We start from the raw sequence: 20237 nt of genomic DNA on the forward strand, positions 1-20237 counted from the left end.
TTAGTTTTTTGAAGAGACATTGATATATCAAGCCTACTACAAAATATCTTTACACCATGTTTTCAAAAGAAAAAGTATTTAAGAGAGCCAATTGTCCACACCAATAAAAATCTCTCTGCAATGGATCAAGCTACAAGTTGGATAGGAGTGTTAATTTACTTGACCTGAGGATATGTTAAGAACAGTTGACCTTTAATTAGCCTGATAAGGCACAGCAAATTCATCTTGGACCCCTAAAGTGACCAATTATACCAGTGCACTTGTAGTAACAGAACAACTATTGGTGTGACATATGGAGAATCTGACCTACAATGAAGGATCATGGGAAACCTGCTAGTTGCAGGTTTGAAAAATTAATATTTAATATTTTGTCTTTAATTTTGTTTCAAACCAGTAACAATAATCTGCTTATGAACATATGGCTTTCATATTGAGAGTGAGTATGACAGCCCTTGACATCAAAACAACATTTAGCTAAATGTGGCATCAAAGAGCCCTTGTAAAATGAAGTCAATGGAAATCAGGGAGAAAACTCTCCACGGGTTGGAGTCATACCTAGCACAAAGGAAGATTGCCGTGATTGTTGGTGGGCAATCAGCTTAGCCTTAGTACATTGTTGCAGGAGTTCCTCAGGGTAGTGGCCTAGGCACAGCCATTTCATCTGCTATATCAACGACCTTCCCTCCATCATAATGTCAGAGGTGGAAATGTTCACTGATGATTGCACAATAATCACAGCTCTTCAGATATTGAAGCAGTCCATGTCCATATGTAGCAAGACTAGGACAACATTCAGGCTTGGGCTAATAAATGGCAAATAACATTCATGCCACAAAAGTGCCAGGCAATGACCATCTCCAACGAGAGGCAGTCTAATCATCTTCCCTTAACACTTCAATAGCATTGCCATTGCCGAATCCCCCACCATCAGCAACATCCTGGGAGTTACCATTAACCAGAAAGAGCAGATCAGAGGCTAGGAAGTCTGAGGGAATAACTCACCCCAAAGCCTGTCTACCATCTACAAGGGACTAATCAGGAATGTGATGGAATGCAGATGACTGGGTGAATGCAGTTCCAAGAAGGTCAACATTATCCAGGACAACGCAGCCGCTTGATCGGCATCCCATCCACCACCTTAAACATTCACTCCCTCTACCACTGACACACAATGGCAATTGCGTGTACCATCTATAAGATGGACTGCAGCAAGTTGTCAAGTCTGCTTTGACAGCAACTTCCAAGTCTATATCACCTTTAAGGATAAGGGCATTAGACACATGGGAATACCATCATCTGCAAGTTGCCCTCCAAGTCACAAACCATCCTGACTTGGATATTTATCACTGTTGTTGGGTTTTGTAGGCAGCGGTTCAAAAAGGTGCCTCACCACTACCTTTTCGAGGGCAAATAGAGATGTGCAACAAATGCTGGGGTGATAATCATATCCTGTGAAAAAAAACTGGAATGGCTCCATGTGGTTTGCTTTAAACTGGAATGAGAATGCTACGGACTTTAGTTTTGCATTTCCCATTATGGATAATATGACTGCAGAGTTGGTGATGGTTCATAAATCTGACCATTTTGTTGAGATGCGAAAAGCCAAGAATTCAGTAACATGAGAGAAATAGTTCAAATGATTAACAATGTTAGAAATATTCAAATAAGCCACAAACATGGGCTACTCAATCGTAGCATTTCTAACTAGCATCCTTCAAAGGAAGGATAGTGAGAGAACTCAGCAATCTTCAGTAACAAAATCAAAGTAAAGTTTCAAGCCTTGCAGCTAGAGCTCATGTTTCTGAATGCGCAGTTGATGGCAATTGTTGGAAGTACAGATGTTTTTCCTAACTTAAGCCTGATAGTTATATCGATAATGTCGGGTTTTCTTTAGCTTGGTGCATAGTCCAGCAAGACTGCTTCAACAGCTGATAGTCAGTTCTATATTTGGAAGATTGACCTTGAGTTCAGACTTTGCCAGGGTATAAGAAGGTACCAAAAATGATGCATCAGGCTTTGCCATTGGTGTCCTTTACAGTTTTTCTAGATTTCTGCACTGAGAAACTGGCTTTCCTAATATAAATATGAAGGTCTGACTTAATTGAACCAACATTTTGCCCCATTCAGTCTGAAAACCCAGCCACAGTGTTATAGTGGAGAAGAGCGCTGCAGACCATCCTCATTTAAGTTCAACATTCTGCCTGCACCCTCAGTAAACTTAAGTTAATGTAAAACTCTACTGCCTATATCCTAACTCACCATATGCCATTCTTGCATCACCCTTGTGCTGTCTGAGCTACATCAACTCCTGGTCCAGCAACGACATGATAGTAAAGCTCTCATTGTTTCGTATCTTCACACACTTATTTTTCCCTTTCCAGAATATGGTGGAAGTGTTGCAAAGTTTAGTAGGCTGATTATAAATCTGTTTGAACTGTATCATAAGCATTTCTTTCTTGGCCATCAAGTCCTGGAGTGGGACTTGAACCTGGAACAGCTGGTGCAGAGGCAGTGGTGCTACTCACTGAGACCTCCTAAATTTTCATCCTTGTTTTCAAATCCCTGCATAATCTTGCATTCTTATTTCTAACCTCCTCCAGCCCTACAACATTCAGAGATCTCAGACTCCTCCAATGCTGGTCTCTTGTGCATCCCTGATTTACATTGCTGCACCACTGGTTGAGTCTTTAACCATCAAGGCCCCAACCTCTGGAATTCATAAACCTCTCTGCTTTCCTCTCCTCCTATTAAGATGCTCCTTTGAAACCTAGCTCTTTGACATCTGTCATATCTCTTGGTATCAAATTCTGTTATCATTCCTGTGAAGTTCCTTGAAACATTTTACAATGCTAAAAACGGGAGATAAATGCAGTAAAAGCAAAATACTGCTGATGCTGGAAATCTGAAATAAACACAGCAAGTGCTCAAAATGCTCTGGCAGAGAAAAACAGCGTTAACGTTTTGAGCCAAATATGACTATTCTTCAAGACGCTGAAGAAGAACTCTTCTGAAGAAGTCATATTCGACTTGAAACATTAACCCTATTTTTCTCTCTACAGATGCTGCTGACCTGCTAAGCATTTGCAGCACGTTGTGTTTATTTTATATATAAATGCAAGTTGTTTTTGTCTGCATGACTTTGCTCTGTACTCACTCCCTTGACGCAAAGAGAGAACTTTCTTTGTCAGCTTCCCACCACAGATACCAGGTTCCATCATCAGACAGATTCAGGCATTGTAAAATCCTGAATCACATCTTCGTTTGCAACACACTGAATTACACCCTCACCTACAACACACTACAAACATGGCACTAAAAAATATAAACATTATCACACACAAGCATTCAGAATTCTTCATGTAAATGGCCTAGTGTTCTGTATCTGAATTAGGTAATAATTTGTGCAATTGAGATATTGTGCTGAATGGCAGGAGAAGCTATTTGGACATATCTACATTGCTATGTGTCAGGTTACCTTCCTACTATAAAATTACTTTAAATTTAAAAACTACACTTAATTTTAATCTGACTATTCAAATCAGTTTCATGGATAAACAAAATACAGAAGTGTGAAAAGTTGTACTATTTCTCAAGCTAAATTTGTGAGGCATCAAGTTTTTTTGAATTATAGACAGAACAGAGTCATATTTGATTGTTTGTATAAAACCAAATGGTCATGAGCAAACTGCCTATGCTGCCCTTGGCTTCTGGGGGTTCATGTGCACAAGGAGCCCTTGAAAATGTATTTTGCTTCAGTCGTTTTCTCCGTGGCTTTCACGTGCTTAGTTCAAATAAGTGACTGTCCCTCATATTAGAAACCGTAGAATCATAGGGCCGGATTTTCAGGGAGAATCCAGCAGCAGGCAAAAAGTTGGAAATGTGCCAGCTTGCAATTCCCCTGATGGTGAGTTTATGATGGGTCAGTTATCCCACTGACAAATGGCGTGAAGACCATTTGCATTCATTATCATGTCATGACTGCTCATTAAAACAGCTGCTCGCTGGAACCTTGTCAGGCCTTCCAATCTTGCCAGTGGGAAATTATGTCAGCCTCAAACGCGTTTGAAAAGGGAGGGTTGGGGTGGTGGGGAGGGTGCAGTGTGCACAAGTTGGACCTCAGTTTGCTAGAAGCTTCGAGGTGAGTGGAACATACATAGCTTACCTGCCATAGCACTGCGCCAGTCTTGTTGCGATGAACGCCACTCTGCTGGGCTGGAGGGTTGGTCTGCTCCTGCTCTTTGCTTACCTTGTCCCGAGGAACACTGCTGTACTGTGTTACTCATGCAGGCCTCCACTTTTACAAACACTTCAACTGGGGGTGGACTATGAGGCAAGGGTGGGGTTGACAAACATGAGGGGGGGCAACTGGGAGGGAAGGCTGTGGAATGGCAGTGAGGGTGAAGGGACAACATGATGGGGCCCTTTCTGGGGTCACCCTCTAACTTCTTGTTGCCACAGGAGTCTGCTTAGAAAGAAAAGAGGAAGACCCCCTTGTGATGAAAGCCACTGAAAGCCAGTGGCTTCATTTGCACTGTTAAAGGGCAACTCAGAACTCAGTGGCTTCACATCACAGTCACTGCATCTCAAAAGTAACACATAGGATTGTAGAATTTGGGAATGCAGGCAATAGTGAAGGAGGCACAGCTGTGTCATATATGGCATTCCATCAATGAAGGCCACCAGATTGGACACTCCTAACGGGCCATAGGGCATCCACTCATTAACCATGAGCAACTGATCGGTCATTAATATGCCACATCAGAGATTGGAGTACAGAGCTAGGTTGGGTCACTCATCTCAATTAAACTTTAGCATCCCACGTACGTCTCAAGATGTTACATATCTGCGATGCCATCTTGGTCACCTTGGTGTGTGCGCCAATGTCTCAGGGACAAGGCGGCATTAGCCACCATGCAAGTTGGTCAGGAAAATCTACGGACCCTTACAGTTTCCAAATGTGTCATCTTCTGAGTTTCACTTTCTTGCCCCTTGAATCATTAATATCTTCAATGTTTCCTTTCAGAGAGAAGGCAAAAACACATATGGATCCTGCTGCCTTTGTCAGGGTCCTAATGCAATGGAGGAAGTGAAGGAGGGAGAGGCGACTCCGTGCACAGCTCCAGTAGGAGGGACATGTTCACGTGGAGCCACAGCATGAACAGGAGGGTCAGATGAGAGACCCAGACAACAGGGCTACTCGCCAGACCTAGGGTTTATCGTCCAAGAGTATCCTATTTACAAATGAGCGAGAGGCAATGCTGTGCAAGTCTGCTCTTGATCTGAGCTCTGGTACATCATATATGCCACATTCTTCGTGAAGACCTGATGCCACGTGGAGTTGGAGGGTATCCCCTGCCAGTGGCTTTGAAGGTGGCCACAGCACTCAATTTCTTGGCCTCTGGTTCTTTCCAAGGATCAATAGGGAACCTGTGCAGCATCTCTCAGTTCACAACACATTGATGCATATAGGTCACAGATGCCCTTTACAGGAAGGCCCATCATTATGTCAGGTTTGCTCTAGATGAGGATAGCCAGGCTGCAAGATTCAACAGCTTTGCCACCATCTCAGGCTTCCCAAGAGTGCAGGATGCCATAGGCTGCACCCATTTGGCTATACAGGCTCCATGGCAGCAGGCTCTAATGTTTATAAACCACAAGGGCTATCATTCCATCAACTTACAACTAGTGTGTGATCACCAGAAGCACATACTGCACATATGTGCACGGTACCCTGGGAATTGCCATGACTTCTCCATCCTGAGTCACTCCCAGGTACCTGAGATTTTCGAGGGGCCACTATGTCTGCAGGAATGGACTGCTTGGGGAGAAGGGGTACCCAGTGAAACACTGGCTGATGACACCAGTGCATAGCCCTCAGAGTTGTTCCGAGGAGAGGTACAACAGTGCTCACAGCTCCATATGCTCCCTTATAGAGAAACCATAGGGCTTCTGAAGATGAACTTCAGATGCTTGGACCGCTCAGGTGGTTCACTCCAATACACCACCGACAGGGTTTCCCACATCATCTCAGTTGCTGCGCCCTTCACAATCTGGCAATGCAAAGAGGTGGTCCCCTGCCAGAGGATGACCTGGGGGAGGACAAGAGCTCATCAGAGGATGAAGATCCAGAGGCCCAGGTCAGTATGAGCGCGATCATGCCATGGAGGAAGGAAGATGTGGGAGACATGCCCGTGATATGTTAATTGCTGACAGGTTCTGGGAAGAGTAAAGTTAAGTGAGGGAATATGGCCACACCTCTGCTAGCCCTCAATGCCATTTTCTTTCAACTCGGGATATCCACCCACTTGCAGTGAGAATGAGTCCCGCATTCACACTTGTGCATTCAGGCCTCATGAATCGCCAGAGGCCATGATCTTTGCTTTGGTTGTGGGGCCCTGTGAGTGAGTTCACTCTGGGAACTGAGAGTCCACTTAGAAACACGAGCGATGCGAGAGAAGACTTGAAGCCTTTACCGCCCTCTAATGATGCAAACACTGCTTTGATTGAGATGTGGACATGCCGAGGGATCTCCTCCTCCCGTGCAAGTCTTCTCATCTGCCACTAGCACTGAGGAGACACAAATGCTGCTTGAATATCAATACTGATGAGCTTCCCTCACTCAACGGTGTTCTTTGAGGAAAAAGGGTCAGAAACACTTACATTACACACGTCAAATAAAGATTTAGACACATCTCCCTGACATCACACAAGGGTGCGAATACTAGTTCAACTGTTATCCCTTTCATACTCCAATAGGTATTTCGGTTGTTAACTGATAATTAGCAACTGAACTCCTTGTGAATTAACTGTTTCCTTCCCCAGCACTTAGGGTGACATCACAGGAACGTGAATCTCACAATGGGACACTCTCACTGAGTGGGGCGAAGACTAAACCTTGAATTAAGAGGGTTCCAAAGTACAAAATCACAACACTTTCATAACCATCAAATGTATTAACAAAAGTGCAATTTCTTTACATGTATAGCACACCCATGACGCAAAAGTGACATCAGTTTTATTTAATTTTCCTAACTCTACCGTAACACCTGGGTGCAGCCCCGACATCTGCAGCAGAGGTGGAGGCAGCCTGCTGACTGCTACATCCTGATGTCTGTGATGACCATGCCGGACGTGCTCTGGTGGCCTGAGGCCTGGAGGGCCCTGCCTAATAAGGGTCATCTGCTCAGGGGCAGAAGTGCCCTCGGCGGCCTGAGAAGCTGGAATGGGTGAGGTCACAGGCAGAACGGGCTATGACTGGCTGCACACCCTTGGAGTGTCCTGAGAGGAAGCCCCCAGGGTGTCTCATCCTCCCTGTGGGTGCCCGAGGTCCCCACCCTGACTCCTGCAGCAGATGGTGCACCCGGAGGGAGGTCAAGGTGCCTCATCCTCATGTTGCCTAAATCTTGATAGTGCTGCTCACCAGGGTATGTGACCATGGAGTGCAAGGCCGAGCGCAAATCTGGCAAGACCTGCTCGATCAAGGTCTCCATGGTGACCGCCAGCCTTCCCATGGTGACCTTGAGGCGCTTGCATGTCAGAGCTATGACATCAGACAGAACGCCGAAGGACTCCTCCATTGTTCGCTCTAGTCTGCTAAGTGACTGTTAAATCTCTGCCTGATGTTCCGCCGCCTGTTGTTGCATCTCCAGCATTGAGTTGGCGGCCGCTTCCAGAGGCTCATCATCTGACTCAGACTGAGCGGGTGGCTGGTCTCCAGCAGCCCTCTGAGTGCCGGAGACCTGGGCTATCCCTGCCTCCGACTGCTGCGAGGATGGTCAGTGAGGTGGTTCTCCAGAAAGTGAGCCTGATCCTCACCTACAGCTGTGCCCCAATGACGTGTTTGTCGAACTGGTAGAGGATGCATGTGAGCACCATGACCATTCTTCTGAAGCTTCCTCTTCGGATGTATCCTGGGGGGTGTACACTGGTGCTGGACTGCCTTAGGGACCTTGATCTACTGGTGCCTAGAAAATAGAATTTCAGTTCATGAGCATGAGCTAGATAAGACTTCATGTGGCTCACTGTGAACGTCAGGATTTGATGAGGTGATGGAGCTGTGATCCGTAATAAGTTGCTGGGAGAGGCCAATCTCCCCCTCCCCACAGGAGCGATCTCTGTCATCCCCAGCCAGCTCGGCTGCAACCTCCTTAAACTCACTGAGGGTAATGATGTCGCCTGTCCCTCCCCGGTCTGCGCTCTCTCGTGCCTGTTGTGCGCCAGCTTGGCCTGTACGAAGGAGAAAGGGATGTGATGAGAAGGGATGGAGCAGTGGTTGGGTGAGATGCATGTCCCCTGTGTGTGGTGAGCCCTCCCCGGAAGGGCCAGAGGATGTAGTGTGAGCAACATGATAGATAGGATGGTGGCGATGTGAAAGTCTCAGTGAGAGCATGAGTGTTGATATGTGACCCCCCCTAACGGTTGCATGAGGTCTTTGAAGAGAGTAGCCATTTGAGTGCATGATGCCATGATGAGAGTTTGATATTGGAGGGAGTTGAAGGATGACTTACCCTGGTGGAGTGGATGAGATCACTCATCCTCTTCCTGCACTGGGTGGCACTTAGGGCGCAGTTACCAGCCGCGCTGACCTGCTCCCCGACAGCTTCCCAGGCCAGAGAGGTGAGGCTGCTGTGCTTCCTGCAGCCACCCCTGGGATAGAGCACTTGCCTGTGTTCCAGCACCCCTCTGATCAAGGCCTGGAGGGCCTGGTGGGTGAAGCAGGGTGCTGCCTTCCTGTTCAGGCTCTCGGCCTTCTTCTGGCTGCAAGACATCTCTGGTGGGCTGGAGATAGTGCTGGACTGGCCTTTAAATATGGTGCCCAAACCTTCGGACCTGCCAGCGGGCAGATAAATCCATTCCCGACCTGCCAGGCGATTCAGACTAATAGGCACCTTTGCTTAATTAATGACCCTCCAAGTGCAGAATCGGACTCGAGTTCCCGCAATTCCAGCCAGCCAAAACCGCCCGCCACCGCGCTTAGTTAGTCTCATTCATGGAAAATTCTGCCCATAGAAACTACAGGCGGCCATTTGGGCCAGGATGCCTGTGCTGCCTCTGAAACCACAGTCATGCTTAGTCCCACACTCCACTTTTTGTCTGTAAGTCTCTCAGCCTCAAGTACCTCTCCGACTCTGTTTTAAAGTTATTTATGGAATTGGCTTCCACCACATTTCCCAGTACATCGTTCCAGATCCTGACAACTTTGACTGAAATAATTTCCCCTTATCTTCCCTCCAAATCTTTTGGCAATTATTGCCAATTATTAAGGTTCTCGTGAAACTTTATAAACACAAGTGTTTTTTTAAATCTATGACCCGTGGTTATTCACCCAGTCAACAGAAGGAGTTGTTTTTCTATCTAGTTTATTAAAACCTCTCATTAACCCCTTCTCAGAATGAAGCCCCTCATCCCTGGTATTGTAAACCTTTGTCAGCTGTTCTGTTGAAGAGTCATACCGAATCGAAATGTTAACTGTGCTCCTCTCTGCAGATGCTGTCAGACCTGCTGAGTTTTTCCAGGTATTTTTATTTTTGTTTTGGATTTCCAGCATCCGCAGTTTTTTGCTTTTGTCAGCTGTGGTTCTGTTGATAGCACACATGCCTCTACATCAGAAGGTTTTGGGTTCAAGGACTCCAGGACTTAAGCATATAAATTTAAGCTAACACTCCAGTGTAGTACTGAGGGAGTGCCGCACTATGGAAGCGCTGTCTTTCGGAAGGTATGCTAAACTGAGGCCCTATTTAATTAAAAGATTCCATGACACTATTCTGAAGAAGCGCAGTGGAGTTATTCTGGCTAATATTTATCCATCAATCAACATTACAAAAAAAGGTTAGCCGGTCATTTTAACATTGCCATTTGTGGGAGCTCGCTAGTTGCAAAATAACCGCTGTGTTTCCTACATTGCAATAATGAGTACACTTCAGGTGCTGTGAAGAACTTTGGGATGTCCTGAAGTCATGGAAGTGCTTTATAAAGGCAAGTCTTTTCTTTTAAACCTCCTCTCTACCCTTTCTAAGGCCATTACATCTTTCTGGAAGTGTGGTGCCAGAACTGTCACCAAGGTTCTAGCTGAGGCTAGCAGGCCTAACCAATGAATTATAACTTTTTTTTATTCTTTCATGGCATGGGAGCGTCGTGGCAAGGCCAGCATTTGTTGCCAATCCCTGATTGCCCTTGAGAGCAGTTAAGAGATAACCATATTTCTGTGGGTGTGGAGTCACATCTAGGCTAGACCAGATTATGATGACAGATCTCCTTCCCTAAAGGACATTAATGAACCAGATGTGTTTTTACAACAATCAATGGTGGTTCCATAGTCAACATAAGAGGCGCACGGTCAGTGAGGGGAGACTTCGGCCTGAGTGAGATGGAGCTTGAGTGAGTATATTTGGAAATTTGGTTCAAAATGAGAATTTGGTGCATGGGCAGAAAAGAGATGCCTTTGGTAAGGCTCACTGCAAGAAGTAAAGTGTGCTGAGTGGGGAGTTTGGTGAAGGGCGGGGAGGAGGTGCTGTTTCTCCTTTACTCTTTTTCAGCCTCCAGTATTTGATTTCCAATTTGGTGCAGCAGAAGGAGCAGGTAAACCAATAACTGGCATTATTAGTTTTATCAGTATTGTAAGTGCTGTATAGTTTTATCAGTATTGTAAAGTTTACTGGCAGGGCCAAAACCTATTGGGAGGTAGGCTTTATTAATTATAATTAATTAGCAATTATTAATTAATTAACATATATTGGAGATGGCAGGGCAGGTGATGTGCTGCGATTGCAGGATGTGGGAGCTTCTGGATACCAGTGTGATCCAGGGCAAACACCTGCAGTAAGTGTTTGTGGCTGCAGGAACTTCTGCTCTGAGTTACTGAGCTGGAGGCCGAGCTACAGACACTGCAGCATATTGGGGAGGGGGAAAGTTACCTGGACGTTTTATTCCAGTAGGCGGTCACAACCCTTAGGATAGAGTCTTCTGATTTGGCCAGTGATCAAGGACAGGAGGGTGTGACTGCAAGTGAGGCAGTCAGGGGACCCAGAGGGCAGGAGCGCAGGAGCCTTGGACTTGCAACTGTCCAACAGGTCTGAGGTTTTTGGATGAGCGTGGGGGTGCAGGGTGAATAAGCTGACTGGCCATGGCACCGTGGTACAGGAAGCCATTCAAGCAGGGGGAGTTATAAGGAATATAGTGGTAGTAGGGGACAGTATAGTCAGAGGGATTGACACTGTTCTCTGTAGCAAGGAGCGTGAGTCCAGAAGGCTGTGTTGGCTGCCCGGTGCCAGGGTTGGGACATCTGCTCAGGGCTGGAGAGGAACTTGCAGTGGGAGGGGAGGGCCCAGTCATCATGGTCCATGTTGGTACTAACGACATAGGCCGGAGAAAGAAGGAGGTTCTGCACAGTCAGGACCAGGAGCCTGGCAACAAATTAAGAAGCAGAACCTCAAAGGTCATAATCTCTGGATTATTACCTGAGCCATGTGCAAATTGGTTTGGAGGAATCAGATTAGGGAGATGGATGCATGGCTCAAAGCCGGATGTGGGAGAAGTGGGTTCAGGTTCGTGGGGACACGGGCACCAATATTGGGGAAAGTGGGATCTGTACCGTTGGGAGCATCTATACCTGAACCGTGCTGGGACCGGTGTTCTTGTGAGCCGCATAACTAGGGAAGTAGAGAGGGGGCAAGGGCACAAATTTGGGAAGATGTGGTAAATCAAGGAGTAGAGACAAGGCAAAGAAGAAAGGTATTTTTACGGGAAATGAAAAACAGACCATGACAAAAAGGGATAGAGAGTACAAATCTAACAGTAAATCAACAGATGAGACTAGAGGTTATAAAAAGAATAACAGGATAAAACTAAAGGCTCTGTATTTGAATACATGAAGCATTTGAAACTAAACAAATGAACTTAGAGCGCACATAGAAATAAATAATTACGATTTGATAGCCATTGCAGAGACATGGTTGCAGGAGGACATGGATTGGGACCTGAATATTAAAGGGTATAGGCCAGTTAGGAAGGACAAGGAGCGAGGAAAAGGTGGTGGGGTGGCTCTGTTAGTTAATGATGGTATTAACACAATAGAGAGGGATGACCCAAGTTCAGGAAACCAGCATGTGGAAACGGTTTGGGTAGAGATGAGAAATGGTAAAGGCAAGAAGTCTCTTGTGGGAGTTGTGTACAGGCTCCCAAATAGTAACCACATGGTAGGATGGAGCATAAAGGAAGAAATAATGGGAGCTGGTCAGAAAGGTACGGCGATAATCATGGGAGATTTTAATTTACATATAGACTGGAAAAGTCAGATGGGCAAAGGTAGCCTAGATGAGGAGCTCATAGAATGTTCATAGAATAGGGATAGTTTCTTAGAACAGTATGTTCTGGAGCCAACCAGAGAGCAGGCTGCTAGACCTGATATTGTGCAATGAGATGGGATTAATTAATAACCTCATAGTGAGGCGCCCCGAGATAGCGACCATAATATGATTGAATTTTACATTCAGCTTGAGGGAATGACTTGAGGGATGGGATGGTTGCCAAATTTGCTGATGACATAAAGATAGGTAGGAAAGTAAGTTGTGAAGAGGACATAAGAAGGCTACAAAAAGATATAGATAGGTTAAGTGAGTGGGCAAAGACCTGGTAACTGGAGTATAATGTGGGAAAATGTGGAATTGTCCATTTTGGCGGGAAGAAATAAAGAGAAGCATTTTATCTAAATGGTGAGAGATTGCAGAGCTCTGAGATGCAGAGGGATCTGAGTGTCTTAGCGCATGAATTGCAAAAGGCTAGTTTGCAGGAACAGCAAGTAATTAGGAAAGCTATTAGAATGTTCTAATTTATTGTGAGAGGAATTGAATACAAAAGTAGGGAGGTTATGCTTCAGTTATACAGAGCGTTAGTGAGACCACATCTGGAGTACTGTGTACAGTATTGGTCACCTTATTTAAGGAAGGATGTAAATACGTTGGAAGCAGTTCAGAGAAGGTTTACCAGACTTAATACCTGGAATGGGCATGTTACCTTATGAGTAAAGGTTGGACAAGATTGTCCAAGGTAGGCTTGTATTCACTGGAGTTTAGGGCAGTAGGAGGCAATTTGATTGAAACAAGAAAGATCCTGAGGAATCTTGACAGGGTGGATGTGGAAAGGATGTTTCCTCTTGCGGGAGAATCTAGAACTACGTCACTGTTTAAAAATAAGGGGTTTCCCATTTAAAACAGAGATGAGGCGAAATTTTTTCTCTCAAAGGGTCGTGAGTCTTTGGAACTCTCTTCCTGAAAAGGTGGTGGAAGCAGAATCTTTGATATTTTTAAGGCAGAGGTGGATAGATTCTTGCTAAGCAAGGGGGTGATAGGTTATTGGGGGTAGGTGGGATGCAGATTTGAGGTTACTATCAGATCAGCCATGATCTTATTAAATGGCGAAGCAGGCTCGAGAGGCTGAATGGCCTACTCCTGCTCCTTGTTCATATGTTTGTATATCACCATATACCACTATATCAAGGGATATTGATAGGTTAAATAATTGGGCAAAAATTTGGCAGATGGATTATAACGTGGGAAAATGTGAATTTGTCCACTCTGGCAGGAAAAACAGAAAAGCAGCATATTATCTAAATGAATAGAAATTGCAGAACTTTGAGGTACAGAGGGATCTGGGTATCCTGGTACATGAATTACGAAAGGTTAGTATGCAGGTGTAGCAAGTGAGTAGGAAGACAAATTGAATATTTTTTGTTTATTGCAAGGGGAATGGAATATAAACGTAGGGATGTTTTGCGACAGTTGTACAGGACATTGGTGAGACCACATCTGGAGTACTATGTACGGTTTTGGTCTCTTTATTTAGGAAAGGATACAAAAGTGTTAGAAGCAGTTCGGAAAAGGTTCACTAGCTGATACCTGTAATGGGGGGGCGGGGTCTTATCTCATGAGAAAAGATTGGACAGGCTGGGCTTTTATTCACTGGAGTTCAGAAGAATGAGAGGTGATCTTATTGAAATTTATAAGATCCTGAGGAGACTTGACAGGGTGGATGCTGAAAGGATGTTTCCGCTTGCGGGAGAGACTAGAACTTGGGGACGCACTCTAAAAATAAGGGGTTCCCCATTTAAGACGGTGATAAGGAGAATTTCTTTCTCTCAGAGGGTGGTGAGTCTTTGGAACTCTCTTCCCCGGAGAGCGGTGGAAGGCAGGATCGTTGAATATTTTTCAGGCATAGATTCTTGAATAACAAGGGAGTCAAAGGGAGGGAATGTGGATTTGAGGCCACAATCAGATCAGCCATGATCTTATTGAATGGCCGACTCCTGCTCCTAATTTGTATGTTTCTGATGAATACGCATGTTTGTATTACTATTCTAGAATGATCTAGTTGTTTTTATGGTCTGTCTCTATTTATAAACGCAAGTAAGCCATAGATATTTTAACCACTTTTATACATCTACCCTGCCACCTTTTAATAATTTGTGTATATCGTTTATCCCTTGTGTATAGGTTTCTCTGCTCATCTGCACTTTTTAAAATCATACAATTTATAGTATATTGTCTTCCCATGGTAGTTCTTGCAAAATGTATTCCTTCACACTTCTCTGCATTGAACTCCAGCTGTCATATTTCTGCCCATTTCATCTTTCTGCCTGTCATCCTGAAGTCTACAATTATGTTAATCACTATCTATGATGTTGGCAAGTTTTATATCATTTGCAAACTTTATAATTCTGCTCCCAATACCCATCTATGTTGTTTGTGAAAAAATTCAAGAGAGCAAGGAATGCTGCAGCAACTGCCAAGTCTAAAAATCATTCATTCATTCATTGAAAGCTACCTCCCAATCTGAAAACATTCACCCACCACTATCCTCTGCATCCTGATACTCGCTAATTCCACATCTATGCTGCCATTTTCCCCTACATTCCATAGGTTTCCACCTTGTTAACAATCATCCCACGTGGCACTTTGTCAAATGGCTTCTGAAAGTCCACATTTACAATATCTATTACCCTACCTTGATCAACCTTCTGTAACCTGATCAAATAATTCGATCATATTCATCAGAAACAAATTGCCTTGAACAAATCCATGCTGCTTTTCCTTGATTAACCCATGTTTTTCCAAATCAAAATTTATTTTGTCCCTGATAATGGTTTCCAATAGCTTCCCTCACTACTGATATTAGGCTGAGGTCTTGTGGTTTCCTGGTTTATCCCTTCCCCTTTTCTTGAATAGTGATTAGCAACCCTCCAATCTTCCAGCTTGATTCTTGTTTCCAACGAGGATTGAAAGATTGTGGCCAACACTTCTGCTATTCGCACCTTTTTGCTTCTTTCAGAACCTAGAAAGCAGTTCATCCTGACAGGCGGTTTACGAACTTACAGGAAAGCTAATCCTGTTTCACTATCTATTACTATCCTGTACATAACTCTTTCTCCTTATAGTATAACCTTTGCATCACTTCATTTATGAAGACAGATGGAAAGTACTTATTTAATACTTTAGCCACGTCTTCTGCCTCTACATGAAAATTTCTCTTTGGGTCTTTAATAGAACCAACTTTTCCCCTAACTACTATTTACGCTTCATATGATACAACATGTTTTCGGGCTCAATTTAATGTTTACTCCTAATCTTTTTCTCGTAACCTTTCTTTGCTTCCCTTATTAGCTTTTTCAATTCCCTCCTGTGCTTTCTATAACCTTCCTGCTTATTAACTGAATCTTGCTCCTGATATTTGTCATGAGCCTTCCTTTCCAGTTTTATTTTTTATTTTTTTCATATTTCTTTTGTCACCCAGTGCCCATTACCTTTTCTTTTAAAGGAATATGTCTATATTGTTTGTCCTTGATTAGGAACAGAACTTGACAATTTGTCTCTTAGAAACTTTGACCTTTCTTACTGGGAATAATACATTTCTTCCTCAGCTGGTAATGCAATATAATATACAAAAGTTGCTTTTTAGTGTTCTTTATTGTTCTTTTAATGTTAGAGATAAATTTTGGATGACAGTGATGGTTTGCGAAAAATATGTAATTTACGTGAGAGTTTGGCACTTTTCCTACATGTCAGTTCTGTTAACAACTAGCACATTTTTTTTAAGCCAGCATGTATGCTAAGAAGTATATAGAACCATCTCAGTGATTCAATAGTTCAGAAATGTACCTCTTTGCAAAAACTGCACGTTAGTTTTCAATTGAACAGTATGATTTAATTTCAAAATACCTTGTTCACACAAAATCACACATGTGGCACTTAAGCAGTCATCCTCCCCATGCACACAAGATACATTGGATTACTCTACATGGATTATTCTACATGGATCATGTTATATCCATTACATTTTTTGTTGAATTGTGCATCTGAATTTTAACATGCAAGTTTTACTACAATAGTAGTGACCGTTTTGTAGTGTTTCTTATTGGAAGTTATAACCCACTAAGGGGACCCATAAGAGGATGTCAGGCAAATCCTATACAAAGCACTCATTTACAAGATTCACCCAGTATTTCAGAGATTTTGTTCCCATGATGAAATATGGAAAAGAAAATTACATCTAGTTTAAAAACAGGACTTCCATATCTTTATAATCAGATTATTTGTGGAAATATTTTTAAAATTGAATTATGATGGAAAATTCTTGTAAAGCAGAATTTCTCAACTGTGATGGAAGTAAATGTTCTGAGAATACATTGTTTACTGGCACTTATAATTTGCCTTTAGCTAAGGTACATTGTAATAATTTGAGGCAGAAAAATAGTGAAGGAGATCAAATGTATACAAAACAATCTTCCAGACATTCCTGTGTAGTTAATCAAAATTTGCCTTAGCTCTAACTATGTGTGAGCCCTTCCAACTGTTTGAATAGGTTGCTTCACATTACTACAGATTAGTAGAAATGAAAACATAGTTTGAAATCAAGTTGCAAATCTCATTTGTTTTTGGCTGATTTATGGTTTCTTTGGCGGATAAAATTTTGAAACTGTCCAAATGATGCATGTTTTCTTTTGACCCAGGAAATGTGACATTTTAATACTGAATTTTGATTATTTATGGGCATCGCACAACACAGCTGAGATATTAGGTGCAGTAAAAGTCAATTTCAAAGAAAAATACATACAGAATGGAGTTTTCTTTTTACTTTTGATGATTGCTTTAATTTAAAAGATGAACTCACTTTAAGAATCAATTGGCCAGTGTGGGAATTATTTACCATTGTTTTAATATAATAAAGATAGAGAAGTGTTAACAAACATGTGTTACAGAGAGATTTCTTTGCTAGAGCCAATGTAGTGTTCTGGGATTTTATACTAGCTGCAGTTAAAAAAATCATCTTAACTTTAATTTGATCATATTTTAATCTGTCAAGTTTTAATTAAAAAAATACAAGCCCATACATACAAGTTGTGAACCTCCCATTTGACCTTTGACATGAGCTACAGAAATGCTTAGAAAAATCATCTTAAAAGCTCTATGCTGCTTTTTTTTTGTATTTAGTGCCTGAAATTGCTCCACTCTTGCTCACTTTTAAAAGGCGAGGCAGCATCGCCTGGACGTCAATTATAGCTGGCCACTTACCTGGACAGCCGAGCACATCTCCATCTGTAATTATGAATTCTGTCATTTCGACCCTTTTAAATGAGTCATGGCTACTGATTCAGAAGAGTTGCTGTACTGGTTACAGGAGGAGATGGATTTTATGGATGGCCGTAGATTGGCATTTTTTTTAAAGGACGTGGAAACTGACCTTTGAAAATGTTTGTGTCTATTTTTCAGATACTCTTTGTAGTTTTTGGTCAGCAGGGTGTACAGGAAAGGGTTAATGCAGCTATTACTGTAGGTCAGGCAGGTCATAAAATAGTTGATGCAAGTTATTGTCCTTAGAGTCAGATTTAAAGATTTGCAGTAGAGGCGGATGAGCTGCCAAAGCCAGAAAGGTAAGAAACACGCCCAGAAAACAACGACAATGCTGAATATCATGAAGACCACTCGCTGTTTGGACGACTTCTTATTCTCTCTCTTGGCTAGGGTGTTCCTCTGGGATTCCAGGTAGGTCCGTGCTAACTGTGTGTACAGATAGCCGATGATAACTCCCGGCGCCACGATACTGGTGCTGAACAGCACAGTCAGGTAAATGGTGTAAGATTCTCGACTCCAAGTTGGGGCACACATCCGTTTGATGCTGCCGTTCTCCCTCATGGTCTCCTGCAGCTTGACCATACTCATGACAGGGAGGGTCAGCAGCAAGCTGACCAACCACACCGCCCCGGCCATCGCCTTCCTGTAACCTTTGGATCGTTTCACCGTGTCCAGCGGTTTCACCACGGCCATGTAGCGCTCGGTGCACATGATGGTCAGCGTGAAGATGCTCGCATGCATGGTCAGCAGGTCGAGGCTGAGCAGGATCCGGCAGCCCATGTCCCCAAAGTACCAGTTCTTGACGAAGTAAGTGCACACGATGAAAGGGATAGTGGAGAGGTAGAGCAAGTCTGCCAGCGCCAGGTTCACTATGGAGACATACATGGATGCAGCGGATCTCATGGAGTGGCACATCACCACCAGAGTGTAGACATTCCCCGCCACGCCGGTCACATACATGAAGGACAAAACGGTGCCGAAAGCCGAGGTGACGATCAGCTCGTCCATCGCCTTTGGAGTGGACAGTGCTTCGGAGGCTGTAAGGTTGCCCGAGCTGTTGTGATGCATGGTTAGTTTAACACATCCTCGGCCGTGCACATGGTTGGAGATGTGGCCAGTGCAGTTACAGGAAGGAAACTGAGAGCGCAGACTGGGTCCAGCTCACTGCGTCACTCAGCCCCGGAGTGAACTCCTCTTTAACTCTCATTGTCCCAACTCACCGCTCAGCCACTGCATCCTGCAACTGGGACCTGATGTGTGCCAGACGGTAAACTATTGCAATCTTTACATTCCGTAGCATCTGTGTAGCTGATGAACATTTTTTAAAAAATGAACTGACGGATACCTTACAGCAATACGCAAATACCACATGCATTGCAATGAAATCGTCAATCGTTTCAACACTGCAATACATTTGGTCTTAGGAGTTTAGAACAAATACACATTTGGAGCCTGTTCAATAGTATTGATCAAACTCGGACGGTTCAGCCATGGATCAATATAGTAACAGTCAAAGTAAGAATTAATGGTCAACAATTGTCATTAAGGTTTGCTTTCAAAGTCGAAAAAAAGCCTTAAGACACTTTTATAGAGATGCAATCAAGCAGAATGGATGCTTGGCCAGAGAAGATATTGGAAGATGCAGCGTAAAGCATAGCCAGAGGTGGGTTGCAAGGAGTCAAGATGAGGGGAGGTTTCAGGGTGCAATTTCCCAGTACAGTGCAGTCTGCAACATTGGGTGAGGGGAGGTGGCAATGCACAAAGAGGACTGGTCTGGAGCAACTAAATGTTCTGGGGAGAGTAGCAGGACTGCAGGAGGTTACTGCGATTGGGAGGGGGAGGTGGAAGTATATATATAAATATATATAAAACAGGCTAAGTATTGAGGAATTTAAGACTTTGAGGGAATTGGAACCATTATAGGTCAGGAAGGACAGGGATGGTTGGTGAGCAGTATGTCATCGGCAGTCCCTCGATTTGAGAATGATGTCTACTCAGGAGGCAGTGGGATCCGGAGTGCAGGATTTGCTTCCTTTTCTTTCCTTCTCTGCTGTCACTGTGACTCATCATTTTGAATAATTGGTAGCAGCTTCTCTCAGTCATTAATGTGACATGAACACAAGAATTAGGAGCACAAGTAGACCACATGGCCCTTCATGCCTGCTCTGCCATTCAATATGATCATGGTTGATCTTGGGCTTCAACTCCCCTTGCTTGCCCATTCCCCATATCCCTTGATTCCCTGACAGACCAAAAATCTATCTAATGCAGTCTTAAATATATTCAACAACGGAGCATCCACATCCCTTTGGGGTAGAGAATTCCAAAGATTCACAAGCCTTTGAGTGAAGTGGTTTCCCCTCATCTCAGTCCTAAATGATTGGCTTCTTATCCTCAGACTGTGCCCCATGCTTAAGACTCTCCGATCAGCGGAAACAATCTCTCAGCATCTACCCTATCAAGCCCCTTCAGAATCTTGTACATTTCAATGAGAACGCCTCTCATTCTTCTAAACTCCAGAGAAAATGGACCCAATTTACTCAGCCTGTCATCATAGGACAACCCTTTCATCACAGGGAGAAATTTAGTGAACCTTTGCTACACTGCCTCCAATGC

General features: G+C 43.7%; 1 protein-coding gene across 3 annotated transcripts in view; it reads right to left on the reverse strand.

The window, feature by feature from the left end:
• Positions 1–18738, reverse strand: part of LOC144699727 (urotensin-2 receptor) — a 59221-nt gene extending 40483 nt beyond the window's left edge. Inside the window, exons 1-2 of one of the 3 annotated variants that reach the window (XR_013580603.1) lie at positions 17562–18738; positions 8023–8226 (exon numbers count right to left, since the gene is read on the reverse strand). Coding sequence is in view for 2 of the 3 variants with exons in the window: in XM_078570890.1 (XP_078427016.1) it covers positions 17604–18689 (1086 nt within the window). In the remaining variant the exon portion in view is untranslated. Of the gene's footprint in view, positions 1–1385; positions 1450–8022; positions 8227–17561 lie in introns of those variants that run through there. The other 2 variants (XM_078570891.1, XM_078570890.1) reach the window with 2 other exon arrangements.
• Positions 18739–20237: the final 1499 nt, after the last annotated feature.

This window comes from Cetorhinus maximus, chromosome 24 (assembly GCF_964194155.1).
Source record: "Cetorhinus maximus chromosome 24, sCetMax3.hap1.1, whole genome shotgun sequence".
Lineage (NCBI taxonomy): Eukaryota > Metazoa > Chordata > Chondrichthyes > Lamniformes > Cetorhinidae > Cetorhinus > Cetorhinus maximus.